General features: G+C 43.9%; 1 protein-coding gene across 1 annotated transcript; it reads right to left on the bottom strand.

Annotated features, from left to right (window-relative positions):
- Positions 1 to 25: 25 nt before the first annotated feature.
- On the bottom strand, positions 26 to 11,847 carry LOC309543086 (uncharacterized protein). The gene is made up of 6 exons (XM_082242328.1): positions 11,523 to 11,847; positions 2,750 to 2,894; positions 2,532 to 2,602; positions 754 to 897; positions 389 to 491; positions 26 to 214 (listed from the first exon to the last, which is right to left on the bottom strand). The coding sequence occupies exons 2-6, from the start codon at positions 2,848 to 2,850 to the stop codon at positions 199 to 201; spliced, it is 435 nt and encodes a 144-aa protein (XP_082098454.1). The 5' UTR covers positions 2,851 to 2,894; positions 11,523 to 11,847; the 3' UTR covers positions 26 to 198.
- Positions 11,848 to 13,920: the final 2,073 nt, after the last annotated feature.

Below are 13,920 nucleotides of genomic sequence, written 5' to 3'. Positions count from 1 at the left end.
AGCCAGGTGGAGAGAGGCAGGGCAGAGCAGGACCCTCAGGCTCCTGGCAGGCAGTCCTGGGTGGCAGCAGCAGCAGTCCTTTCTAGGGCCTGTGAGGTCCCCCCAAGCCAGGTGGAGAGAGGCAGGGCAGGGCCCTCAGGCTCCTGGCACGCAGTCCTGGGTGACAGTGGCAGCAGCAGCAGTCCTTTCTAGGGTCTGTCAGGCGCCCCCAAGCCTGATGGAGAGAGGCAGAGTAAAGCTACTTTCTGGGTGCAGCCTCCCTTTAGCGCTCTTCTTTGGACAGAGTCAGGAGTTGCATCCCTGCCTCTCAGCCTCCAGGTTTTTTTAGCTGAAATCCCACTTCTGCCCTAAAACCCCCCTTCATCTTAAGAGCCTTGTTTTCAATTACCTATCAATACGGCTGCTGTCTCCCGATGTTCGGGCCTGGTGCTCCTCAGCAACTCTGTGAGATCCCTTAAGGTGGCTGGCAGTTTCTGGTTGTATCTTGACACCTGGGGATGGGAGTGGACAGAAAGGCAACCAAGGTGCCAGATTAGCCTTTCTGCTGCTGACCAGTGTAGGCAACCCTGAGATAGCCAGACCATTGGCCTGACTCTCTTTAAGGCAGCTTCCTGCCTATGCTGGTCTGCACCTGAGAATAAGGCTGCAGCAGAATAAGGGAATCTCCTTTCAACTGGCTCATTGAAAGGCAAGGCGTTGTTAGGTTAATTTGTACACCGCTGCATAATGTGCCCCTTGCCACCAATTTCTTACCGCCAGCGGTTCCTGTAGAATATGGCTTAGTCCTCGCAGGCCGCCCATCTGCATCAGGGGGTTGGGTGCCACCAGCCACTCTTGGAGAGTGTCCACAATGTTCTCTCTGCTGCAGAGGCAGCCAATCTCCCGGTGAAAAAGGAACTGAGAAAGAAAACACTTGATGGGGTGCAAGGCCAAAGAAAGTGCCATGAAAATCAAAGTTCACTACCCCATACCCTCCAAGTTTGTCCTGATTTTCCAGGGACAGCCCCGGTATTATGAAAGCCAACCAGCTTCTGATTTAATTCCGGAATGTCCCTGTTTTCCCTGCCAGAGCTACCGCCACCGAGCTTGGGGAGGAGGATGAGTGCTTGTCCCCAATGACAGTGGCGGCTGTAAGGGGGCCTCTCGTTGCCTCTCCATGGCATCTCCGTGGTCACTGCTGCTGGCCTCCTCCCTTGGGCAGCTGGTAGAGCAGCGGTTCTCAACCTGTGGATCCCCAGATTTTGTTGGACTACAACTCCCATCATCCCTGAGCTCTGGCCTTGCTAGCTAGAGGTGATGGGAGTTGTAGTCCAGCGACATCTGGGGACCCACAGGTTGAGAAAGGCTGTGGTAGAGGCTGCTGGAAAGCAGGTGAGGATGAGAAGAGGCTGCGGCCACTAAAGCCCAGCCCTGTGTGCCATGCTGGCTCTGAGGGGCAGGCAGAGGGCAGGGCCCACCAGGCGGGAAGAAAGGGGGAGCAAAGCGCAAGGAGTTAGTTAATGCACACTGCCCTCAGTTCTTATCTAAGGCCTGTAGAAATTGCTGCCCTAGGCAGAGTGCAGGCCTGCCAGCCATCAATGGTGGCGCAGGAGACCTTCTTACACCCTCTGCTTTCCTTGCCTGCCTGGGTGCAGTTGTTTCAAAGCAGGAGCGCCTGCATGCATTCCCCGTTTCCGACTCTCACCTTCGTGAAGCAAGCCATCCCAATTGCTCTTTCCTTGGTGTCAGGGCGGCGTATGTAGGCACGTGCCTGTTTGAAAATTGGTTGTAGGTCCGGTTTAGCTCGGCACGGGGACTGACTGAGCGGGCAGCAATGGCTTCCTATTGACTGCAGGATAGGAAGCCATTGCCGCCCGCTCGGTCAGTCACCACACGGAGCTAAACCGCCATGCTGCTCCAGTTCCTCCGCATGGTGACTGACTTCCAGGACGCAGCCACAGCTTCCTATTGGCTGCAGGAAGCTCCTGCAGCCAATAGGAAGCTGCAAACTCCCCCCCCCCCGCTGTGGCTCCGAAAGCCAGCGGGGAAAGAGCGGCGGGCGCATGTGCACAAGTGTGCGTGCTCATGTGGGCGTTCTGGCCCGCCGGCGGAAAAGTTTGCCGACCCCAGGTTTAGTTGGTAGATTATTCTATGGTTCTGTTATAAGAATAATAAACGATCATAAAGTGAGTTATAAAGTCCCTCAAAAAATTCCCTCAAGGTTCGTCTGCTGACATTACATTTGTTGCATCTATACACTTGTACTGTGTCACTAAGTTTTTACTGAAATTTCACGTATCTGTATTACTGTATCTGTATTTTGTATCTGTTACCTTCTGTATCTTTACTTTTCAATGCTGACAAAAAATTGTGTATTTCTTTATTTGTACCAATGTATCTGCAAAACTTTGATACTAATAAGAAATGTCATAGTTGTCCGTGGCTACACAGTGCCATCTACGAAGTCTATAGTACACACACAGACCAATTCACAAGTTGAATGACTTTATTCAAAACAAGGCTATACAATCACACTTATATATGCAAAGTACCGGAAAACACCCAAAATCTTGTCTTCGTTTCCTCTCTTATGGATCTGCTCCAGGCATCACTCAAAGTCTTCCTGAGAAATCAGAAAAACAAGCAATACATAGCCATCAATAAACATGGGAAAAACAGGAATCTGCCTAAATCCTTTTGTATACACTGTCTACACCATAGAAATCATGAAAGCTCATGAGTTCAATCAACCAACCTGCATCACACACACCTGGAGAAGTGAAGTGGATGGGGGTGTTGGAGGATGGTGTCTAAAATTTCCCTCTCATCCATCATCTCCAAAGTTTCTCTGAATGTTCTTCCTCCCAGCATCTTCTTACCTGTCAACAATTCCCCGAAGTTTTCATCTGAGAGCTCTTGAGAAAGAGAGAGGAGTAAATGAGGCGGACGAGAGGAAAAGGTACCGCATTTTTCCGTGTATAACATGTCCCCGTGTATTTAGAAAATGGGGAGAGATTGCCAAGACTTGTTAAGCTTTTTTAGGAGGGGATTGCCCAGAGTTGAGCTTTTTTTTTGGGGGGGTAGCCATTAATCAAATTGCACGCATCAGCCAAGTCACCTATCGTCTGCCCGATTGCCACAGCAGCAGCCAATCAACAACAGCCCTTTCCACAGCAAAGAAATCACTGCTGGAAATCTCCTCCTGGTGGCTACAACCAACCGCCCGTCCCCCCTCAGCACTACCCATGTATAAGAGGAGCCTCTATCACTTTGAAAGGACACCAATCTCGTGGAAAATCTTATCTCTACTGCTGTGATCCAATCTTTAATCAATGCAGCAGCCTCACTCTTGTGTCAGATCGTAAAAATCCATGAGTTTTTCGAAAAATCATCGATCAGCAACAGAACGTGTTTGGATCCACCCAAAGACACTACCTGCATGGGGCCACACAAATCTGCATGGACTAGCTCAAAGGGCCTGCTGGTCTTTCTAGTGGATCTAGGATATGTGCATGTGGTTACCTTAGATTGTTTACAGGCTCTGCAATCTAAGAACTTGTCACATCCCTTAAACTTACACCCCTCAGTATTCTTTGGGGCCTTGTTAACGTAGGACCACCCTGTGTGGGAAAATCTCCTGTGCCAAAGATGTACACAACCATTGTGTGGTGGCACGTTTGCGCATTGCACTTGTGCCTCTTCAGGGGGTTCACAACAGCAACATTAGCAATAGGCATCTCCATCATGAACAGCCTATCTTTGCACTCAGTACTGTATAGCTTCTTCCCATCCCTGAAAAAAGAACACGTTATTTGCAAACTTTACACTGAAGCCATCAGCTACAAGAGCGGACACACTTAAAAGACAGTTGGCGATCTCAGGAACCACAAAAGCTTGGACTTCATGATCTAGAAAAGAACAATACAACATGCCAGTCTCAGTTAACTGTCTCTTCGATCCATCAGCCAATGACACATATCGTCCACTTTTCAGACTTGCAATTTCAAAGAAGCCCACCAGATGGCACTAGAGTGTGAGTCACTCCATTGTCCACGATAAAAGAGAGAGTGGCTGATTGTTGACATTCCAACATTGCCATGGAAACACTTCCGCCCCCACTAGGGCCTCTGCCAGTGTTCTCATGCTTCGCTGTCTGAGAACCTTCGCTTATTTGCTTTCTCTGCCGGCTGACCTTGCATTCCTGAGCCCCTGCAGAACAGCTCTCACGGCGAAAACAACTCTTGGAGACTTTGGCTTTCACAGAGCTCTTACAGCTTCTGTCTGCACCCCCACTCCTGGGTGCCCAGCTTCCTGAGGAACAGCTTGCCACTGCTTTCCTCCCAGCTCTCTGCCTCTCTCCCTGTTCATCGCACAGATGTGTTGAAGCATAGGAAGAGCTTCCAGGAACGTTGCCTTCAGCCCTCACTGGGCTCACAGTCCCCTCTCGGTCTTTGGCTCCCACTGTGGCTACAAACACCTTCTCCAGCGCCTACCAAGCGACTCGGGACTCCTTAATGCCCTCTACATGAGGCAAAAGCCAAGCATCCACGCTTGCTTTTATTTTTTTTAAATAATTTTTTATTGCATTTTTTCCAAATACAGATAACCAATCACATACACAAAGAAACAAGAACAACGAGAGAGAAAGAAAAAAGAGAAAAAGGAAGAAGAGAAGAAAGGAAAGAAGAAAAAAGAAAAGAGAAAAAACCATTTCCAAGCTTATTTCAATATTCCATCGGACTTCCCCACATCCTCCCCACAATGCATTCTTGACAATAAAGTTATCAGCAAATTATAACCTTGTTTCATATGTTTCATTTATACTTTCAAATCATTGCATTTTTAGTTTAAATTACTTGTTATCCTTTTACTTTAAAAGCCAATATAATATCATTTTAACCTTTAATCCTTTCATTAATATTACCTAATTTCATGTATCATGCGCTCTCATTGCTGGAGCTAACCATACCAAATCATGCGAGTTTTATAGTTCATATAGTCTATAGAATTTTTGCAAATAGTCCTTAAATCTTTTCCAGTCCTCCTCGATTGTTTCTTCCCCCAAGTCTCGGATTCTGGCAGTCATCTCGGCCAATTCCATGTAGGCCATCAATTGCGTTTGCCACTCTTCCAGTGTGGGCAAATCTTGAGTCTTCCAATATTTAGCAATAAGAATCCTTGCTGCTGTAGTTGCATACATAAAAAACGTTCTATCCTTTAACACCTTTTGGCCGACAATGCCCAAGAGGAAGGCCTCCGGTTTCTTAGGAAAGGTGTACTTAAACACCTTTTTTAACTCATTGTAGATCATTTCCCAGAAGGCCTTCACTCTTGGACATGTCCACCAGAGGTGAAAGAATGTCCCTTCAGCCTCTTTGCACTTCCAGCATTTGTTATTTGACAAATGGTATATCTTAGCAAGCTTGACTGGGGTCATGTACCACCTGTATATCATTTTCATAATGTTTTCTTTCAAGGCATTGCATGCCGTAAATTTCATACCGGTGGTCCATAACCTTTCCCAGTCTTCAAACATAATATTGTACCCAATGTCTTGAGCCCATTTTATCATGGCTGATTTGACTGTCTCCTCCTGAGTGTTCCATTTAAGCAGCAAGTTATACATTCTAGATAATAACTTAGTCTTTGGTTCTAACAATTCTGTCTCAAGTTTCGATTTTTCCACCTGGAATCCTTGTTTTTTTATCCAGCTTAAAAACCTCATTAATTTGGGCATAGTGAAACCAATCTTGCACCTTATCCTTTAATTTTTCATAGCTCTGCAACCTCCAATTGTCTCCAATGTTTTCTATTATTTCCCAATATTTCGGCCAGTTGACCTCCATATTGGGTTTTTTTCGAGCCTTGGCTTCCACTGGTGATAGCCACCTCGGAGTCTTACTTTCGAGTAAGTCTTTGTACTTTGTCCAGACCATAAATAATGCTTTTCTGACAATATGATTTTTAAACATTTTGTGAGTCTTTACCTTGTCATACCACAAAAACGCATGCCATCCTAGCGAATTATTAAAACCTTCCAGATCTAGGACATCAGTGTTCTCAAGCAAAATCCAATCTTTGATCCAGCAGAAGGCTGCAGCTTCATAATATAACCTTAAGTCCGGCAGGGCAAACCCCCCTCTTTCTTTTGCATCAGTTAGTATTTTAAACTTTATTCGGGGTTTTTTGCCCTGCCAAACAAACTTTGAAATATCCTTCTGCCACTTTCCAGAACATTCCACTCTGTCCACGATCTGCAAGGCTTGAAACAAAAACAACATCTTTGGCAAAACGTTCATTTTTATAGCTGCAATTCGGCCTAACAAGGAAAGTTTTAGTCTTGACCAAATTTCTAGATCTTTTTTAACTTCTGACCAACATTTTTCATAGTTATCTTTAAATAAATTCAGATTTTTGGAAGACAAGTTAATCCCCAGGTATTTCACTTTTTTAACCACATTTAATTCTGTTTCCCTCTGAAACCCATCTGTTTCTAAAGATGTCAGGTTCTTTCCCAATACCTTGGTTTTTTGTTTATTCAACTTGAATCCCGCCACCCGACCAAATTCTTGAATCAGTTCTAAAACTCTTTTTGTACTAGATTCTGGCTCCTGTAATGTTAAAACCAAGTCATCTGCAAAAGCCTTCAGTTTATATTGTTTCGCTCCGACCCGTATTCCTTGTACCTGCCGGTCCTTCCTAATCATATTCAGCAACACCTCCAGGACTGAGATAAATAATAAAGGGGAAAGGGGGCACCCTTGTCGTGTTCCTTTTTCAATACAAAACTCTTCTGTCACCACATTGTTCACTATCAACTTAGCTTTTTGTTCTGAATAAATTGCTTCTATACCATTTTCAAACCCCCGTCCCACTCCCATCCCTTTCAAGTTTTTCTTCATAAACTTCCAAGAAATATTGTCAAAGGCCTTCTCAGCATCAATAAAAATTAACACCGCTTTAGTGTTAATATTTGTTTGCAAAAGTTCCAGGATATCAATAATGTTCCTAGTATTGTCAAACAAGTGCCTACCCGGGAGAAAGCCAGCTTGGTCCTTATGAATTACTTCATTTAATACCTTTTTAAATCTACTTGCCAAAATGTCTGCAAATATTTTGTAATCCACATTCAGGAGTGAGATGGGACGGTAGTTCTTAAGTTGCGTCTTTTCAGTTTCCACTTTAGGAATCAATGTGATGAATGCTTCTTTCCACGTTTCTGGCGCCCTTCCTCCCCCCATAATCTGGTTACAAACCTCCATTAATGGTTGTATCAAATAGTCTTTTAGCGTCCTATAATACTTGGAGGTAAGTCCATCAGGCCCTGGAGATTTGCCCAACTGCATGTTCTGAATGGCATCCTCAATTTCCTGTTGTGTTATTTTGTAATCCAAGATTGATCTCTTTTCCTGAGAGAGTTCTGGTAGGCCATTGTCTTTTAAAAACTGATCCATCTCAGACATTTCCTCAGGCCCTTGGGTATATAATTTTTTAAAATATTTCTGGAAACACTTTCTAATTTCGCCTGGTTTCTGAATCTTTTTCCCTTCAACCTCTAGGTTAGTAACATAATTCAATTTTTGTCTTTTTTTCAACTGCCATGCTAGCAGTTTTCCACATTTGTTTGCCGATTCAAAGGATCTTTGTTTCATTTGTTTAATCTTCCATTCCACTTCTTGGTTTATCAATTTCATATATTGTGACTTGTGGAATTTAATTTCTCTCAAAGTCTCTTTTGATTTTGGATTAGATCTCAACTTTTTCTCTCCATCTCTTATCTTGTCTAATATCTTGTCCTTTTTTCCATTCCAGAGTTTTTTCTTGATCGTATTCTGTTGTATCAGGAACCCTCTCATTACAGCTTTACTTGCGTCCCAGATTGTTCTTTTTTCCACCGAAGTGTTCAGGTTGATTTCAAAGTAGTCCTTTAAAGCTTTTTGGGCCTTCTTTACAATCTCTTGATCTCTTAACAGGTTGTCATTCATTTTCCATCTAAAGGAACCGGCTGGAGTAAATCTTACTTCCATTTTCAAGGCGTTATGGTCGGAGCAAGTCTTAGGGCAGATTTCCACTCTTATAGTCTTAGGTGCCAGCCCTCTAGTTGTCCAGATTTGGTCGATTCTTGTCGATGACAGGTGGGCCTCTGAGAAGAAAGTTCCTTCTTTACCTAAGGGGTTTCTTGTCCTCCATATATCAATCATGTCCATATTGTCAGTTAGTTCGAAGAAGGTTTTTGGCAGTCTGCCATCCTTGGTTAAATTTTGATTCTGTGACTTATCCATGTAAGTAGATACCACCCCATTCATATCTCCCATCATAATGATGTTGGAATAGTCCAGATAGTCCAGTAATGTCTCATGTAGCTTCTTGTAGAATTCTGATTTCCCCTCATTTGGTGCATAAATTCCTAATATCAAAACTTTTTCTCCTTGGGTTTGTATTTCAATTGCCAAAATTCTTCCTTGTTCATCTTTAAACAGAAATTTCGGTGACAGATTCTCCTTTGCATAGATCACCACGCCTCTCTTTTTAACTCTATCTGATGAGATAAATTCTTGGCCTAGTCTTTTGTTGATTAACACCTTTCTGTGGAGCCTAGTCACATGTGTTTCTTGTAAACAAATTATATCCAAATGTTCTTTTTTCAAAATATGAAAGATCTTTTTTCGTTTTTCCGGGGAATTTGCTCCATTAATGTTCCAACTATACAGCTGCAGAGACATCCTGTATCAGTCTGTTGTAACTCTTTATGGGGTGTCCTCTTTTTTGTCCAAATCCGGGGTAGAAGGTGATGGTTCTAATCCAGGCTGTGGCTGAGGCCAAGGGACTGCTATTCCCTTCTGCAAGTCCTCTCCGTGGTTGTGCAGGAACCTCTGGTTGTCCTCCTCTGTTTTAATTCTAACCTTCTTTCCTTTGTAATTAAATGATAGACCTTGTGGAAACTCCCACCTGTAGGGTATCCCGTTGCTTCTCAAGAGTCTTGCTAGGTCTGTATATTTAGATCTGAGGTCCAAAAGTTGTTTTGGTATATCTTTGTAAATTTCCGCTTTTCTGTCCTGGAGCTCAAGTGATTTATTAAAATGAAGGTCAAGTATTTTGTCTCTCTCCTGTTTGGTCCTCAGAATGATCAAACAGTCTCTAGGTCTGTCCTTCCTTGTTGCTCTTCCCAGTCTAAACGCAGTTGTTATTTTAAAATCTTTATCTTCTTTTATACCCCAGAATTTGGAAAATTCTGCTGTCAAAAATCCAATTAAATCTTCTTTCTCAATCTCTGGGATAGATCGTAATCTTAAATTATTTTCCCGGTTTCTCAATTCCACCATAGCCAGGTAGACCTGCTGGTCACTGATGTGCTTATGTAGTGGCCTTACTTCTCCTTTTAGTTCGTCTACTCTCTGGTTTACTTGGTCTGCTTTTGAATTTGCAGCCTCAGCCAATTTCCGATTCTCTGAAGTGGCGTCTTTTAAATTCCCAATTGCTTGTGAGTGTTGTGCCACTTGTTCAGATAGTTTGGTAATAGAGGATGTGGCTAAGTCAATTTTTGCTGTTTGATCATCTACCTTCTTATTTAAAATTGCAAATTGTTGTAGCATTTCATTTAGAAGGGTATCAGCTCCCCCTGCAGCCATATCCTCTGTAGTTGGCTGATCAGCTTCCTTTAATACAGCTGGGACTGATGATCTGCGTGACTGAGAAGTCAAAGTTGTTTGCACAAGTTGACCTTTCCCAGCTTTCGCTTTTGCAGATCTTGTTTTCGGAGGGCCACTCATTCCACACCTGGCTATGAGTCAAGGTCAGATTGTCTATTGTCCCATGGGAAAGACAGTTCCTCAATATAAATAGCAAAGCAGCAGAGAGTCAAAACAAAGTTGGTTCCCAGGAGCCTGTAAGTCCCAAGTTCCACTAGAGGGAGTATTGTTGCAATTCAACAGGAAAGAAGAAAAGTTAATCCACCATTAAAGTCCCAGCCACTAATTAAATTAACAAAAGTCTTTAAAGCTTTTTCCACTTGCAGAGCTCTTCCCAAATTGTGACAAAGTCTCATACAAAGGGTGCAAGCTACTGTTACTTAGGTGTATCCTCCAGTAGCCTAATGTAACTATTTCAGTTTTATATATTGTATCCGCAAAGAGCTCTTTTCTTCTCTGTCAGCCCAAGATTGGGTTCTTAAAATTTTTAAAGTCCACAAAAAAAGGAGGGATCCCCACTTAGTTCAGCCCAGTAATAAAAAAGAAGAAAACTTGCCTTTCCTTTCAGTTCCACCAACGCACAAAACTTCCTAGTTTACAGTCCCTTTTCAGCTGCTTCCAGCTTGTCAATTTCTTTGCCTTTGATCTTAAGCATTGCCGGAAGACGGACTTCCTCTTTTTCGTCTCCCGCTTTCAGCCAAATTCAATAATTTGTAATCCAGAATAGAGTAATCCTTACTCACGAGTAGATACTTTAGAATCCAATATTTAAGGAAGAAAGGTCAGGGCTCATCAGCAGCAGCCGCGCGGCTTCGCTCCCGCAGAAAGAGCGATGAACTCTCAGCACCGCTTCCCCTCCGCGATTCCGGAGCCCCTTACGGGGTCCCTTCTTCGTTTTGGGGGTCGCTTCAGGTGCCCGTCGAGTCCCACGGCCACGGGCTCACTCTGCCCGTGGTTTTTCTTGGTGGATCGTCGCTGCGCATCCACGCTTGCTTTTAGTATGCCCAGCACCCACTGCTCCTTTTCCAGAGCTGCAGCCACGTCTGCCTCTGTGATGGCCTGGGAATCTGATTCAGAGGCTGAACCTGAAGAATCCCAGCCTGCACAGGAGTCCCCGTCTCCAGGGCCGGCTGAACTGGGGCAGGGCCTCGATTCTGAGGCGCCTGCACCTGTGCCGGATCCTCAGAAGCAGACACCAGATGAATCCACTCTGGCTCTGGAGGTGATTGAGGACCCATTGCCTGCAGGTGCTCCTCTCCCAGCCCAGTCAGGGGAAGGTGAGGTTGCCTCTGGGTCCAGTAACCGTCCAGCCTATCCTGAGCTGCAGAGGCTCAGGGCAGAGAGACGGAGGGAACTAAGTTCTCTCAGGAGGAGTGCTCGCCTTAAGGCCAGGAGAGGCGAGTCACCTGTGGGCCGGGACCGCCCTAGGCCCCAGAGGAGATAAAGGCCAGTCAGCCCAGTCCCAAGTTGTGGGAGCAACATCGCTGGAAATCTGTTGCTGCCAGTACTCTGACCTGCTCTTCCAGAGTTCCTGACCATGCCCGGCTCCTTGCCTTGGACCCCGCTTCACCCTTGACAGACAGCCTCCAGACCCTCGACCCAGGACTGGACTCGGACCATGGCACACAGTAACCCCTCTGGGACCAGCACAGCCTCACTAGCTTTCTCAGCAGCTTGAGGTAGTGGGGGATGCATGCAAGACCAGAGTTGTTCTCCCAGTTGTTCTCCCAGCAGCCAGTACTTCATTCTGACGGACCACTCATCCCAGTTGGGGCCAGTTAGCTTCCTAAAGGGCACGTTAAAAGCCTCTTGAGCCTGCGCCATCTTCCCCAGGGGCTTATAAGCTTTACTCACGCTTCTGCCAGCCGGTCCCCTGAAGATGCAGTCTGCTGCAAGCTCCTGCTTCACCAGCGAACTCAGGACTGCCCCCTTCTCAGGCAGGAGTTCAAAGCTGGCCTGTTTCCTTGTGGTCTCTTCTCACACCCGGCAAAAGAAACGTTGCTTCCCATAACCTGTGAATAACTGCGTGTCCAGTACACTCCCTCTGTGCAAAACTTCTGCTGTGTTTCTCAGCACAGGCTTTAGTCAGGAGCTACCTTAAGCAGTATGCAGAGTCGCAGTGTTGCCTCCGTGTGAGAAAGAGTAAGGAAGAGTCCACAATCTGTTCTCTCTTTAACAGCGTTTACTTACAAGCAATAAATCCATCAGAACTTGGAGGCATTCTCTCTCTTTTTTTTCCAATGCAGAATCATAACAAAGATTACAAACATTAAATCCAAAATAATACTATACAAACAAAAATCCCCGGAACATATAGGAAAAAAAAAAACAGAAAAGGGAAAGGGAAAAAAACAAACAAACAAAGGGAACAAAACAAAACTAAACAAAAACGAAAAAGCACACATCTACAGAAAAAAACCATATCATTACATAAACACAAATTGACTTCCTTCCTTTGTTCTAAGACCTCAGAAAATTTACTCTTACTGTATTATTGTGTCTAATTAGATCACTTCCACCTTGGTACTTTTTATTTTTTTACACCATTTTTCTTTTTCTTTAACCCTGTAAAGCATCATTCATTACATACCAATATACTAACTCCAGAACAATGTTTTTTCATATACTCTTTAGCACAACCCCATTCTTTTAATAATTTCTGGTCCAATTGTCCCCTTATGTAAGCTGTGAGTCTTGCCAGATTTATGTATTCACATAATTTAATTTGCCAATCTTTCACTGATGGAATTTTTCTGCCTTTCCAGTTTTTAGCTATAAGCATCCTGGCAGCTGTTGTTGCATAAAGGAATAGTTTCCTTTGATTTTCGGGGATATCATTTGTAATTAAACCTAAAAGGAATGCCTCCAGTTTTTTACTGAAAGATGTTTTAAACATCTTTTTGAGTTCTTCATAGATTTCATTCCAGAACTGTTTAATAGGTCGGCATTCCCACCACATGTGAAACATTGTTCCTATTTCTTTTTTACATCTCCAACAGGTATTCGATTTTAGTTTGTAAATTTTTGCCAATTTTACTGGAGTTAAATACCATTGGTACACCATTTTCATAAAATTTTCTCTTATTGTATAACATGCCATGAATTTAATATCATATTTCCATAATTTCTCCCATTGGTCCAGCCGAATTACATATCCTATATCACATGCCCATTTAATCATGACTTCTTTTACTTCTTCATCCTTTAATTCCCATTCTAATAGTAAATTATACATTTTGGATATAATTTTTTTTGTTTTGTAGTAATACTTTTTGTAATTTTGATTCTTCTTTTTCAAATCCTATTACTATATCCTGGTTGAATATTTGTGCAATTTGGTGATATTGTAACCATGTGGTACAGTATTGGGTCACCTCATCGTATAATCTTAGTTTTAATTGGCCCTGTTCTTCCTTTAGGAGCTGCTGGTATGTTGCCATTCTTCCTTTAGTATTTATCCTTTTAACCGATATTACTTCTAGCGGTGAGACCCACAATGGGGTTTTTGGTTCTAACAACCTTCTATGTCTCACCCAGACCTTGTATAATGCATTTCTAATTACGTGGCTTAGAAATTCTTTATGAACTGCCACTTTGTTATAAATTAGATAGGCATGCCAACCATATCTGTTGTTCCATCCCTCCAAATCCAGAATGTCACTGTTATCCAATTTGATCCAATCCTTAATTCAAGCAAAGCATGCTGCATCGTAATATAATCTCAGGTCTGGGAGTCCAAAACCTCCCCGCTCTTTTATGTCGGTTAATAATTTATGTTTGATCCGTGGCTTTTTGCCTTGCCATATAAACTTTGTTAGGTCCGTTTTCCATTTTTTAAAACAATCATCTTTACCTATTGTGATGGGATGATGAGCTGCTTGTGCGTAAAATCGTAGTCCCTCAGAGTTTGCTCAAAGCCACAAACCTCTGTTTGTGACGGAGCGCCTCAAACATGGCTCCTTCAGTCACTGGCAGATTCCGACAGTGGCTGCTTTCGGAATCGCTTCCAACATAAAAGCTCCTTAACGGAAACACGTCTTCTGGACTCACGGCGTGACAGTTTCCGGCGAGGAGTGGGTGTCCCTATGGGAGGTCCAGAAACCTCCCCACTGTTCTCGCTGGAAGTGTCCCTGAGCCATCCCTCCTGCTCACTTTCCCTCAGAGACCCACCTCTCCCCCTGCTGGTTCCTGCTTCAGCTGCTGAGTCTCTCCCAACCTCCGTGAGCCCTTCCACCACCTGTCCTTCCAATGG

The sequence above is a fragment of the Podarcis vaucheri genome (assembly GCF_965113315.1).
Source record: "Podarcis vaucheri genome assembly, chromosome: 11".
Classification (NCBI taxonomy): domain Eukaryota; kingdom Metazoa; phylum Chordata; class Lepidosauria; order Squamata; family Lacertidae; genus Podarcis; species Podarcis vaucheri.
This window is presented reverse-complemented; position numbering and strand designations above follow the sequence as displayed.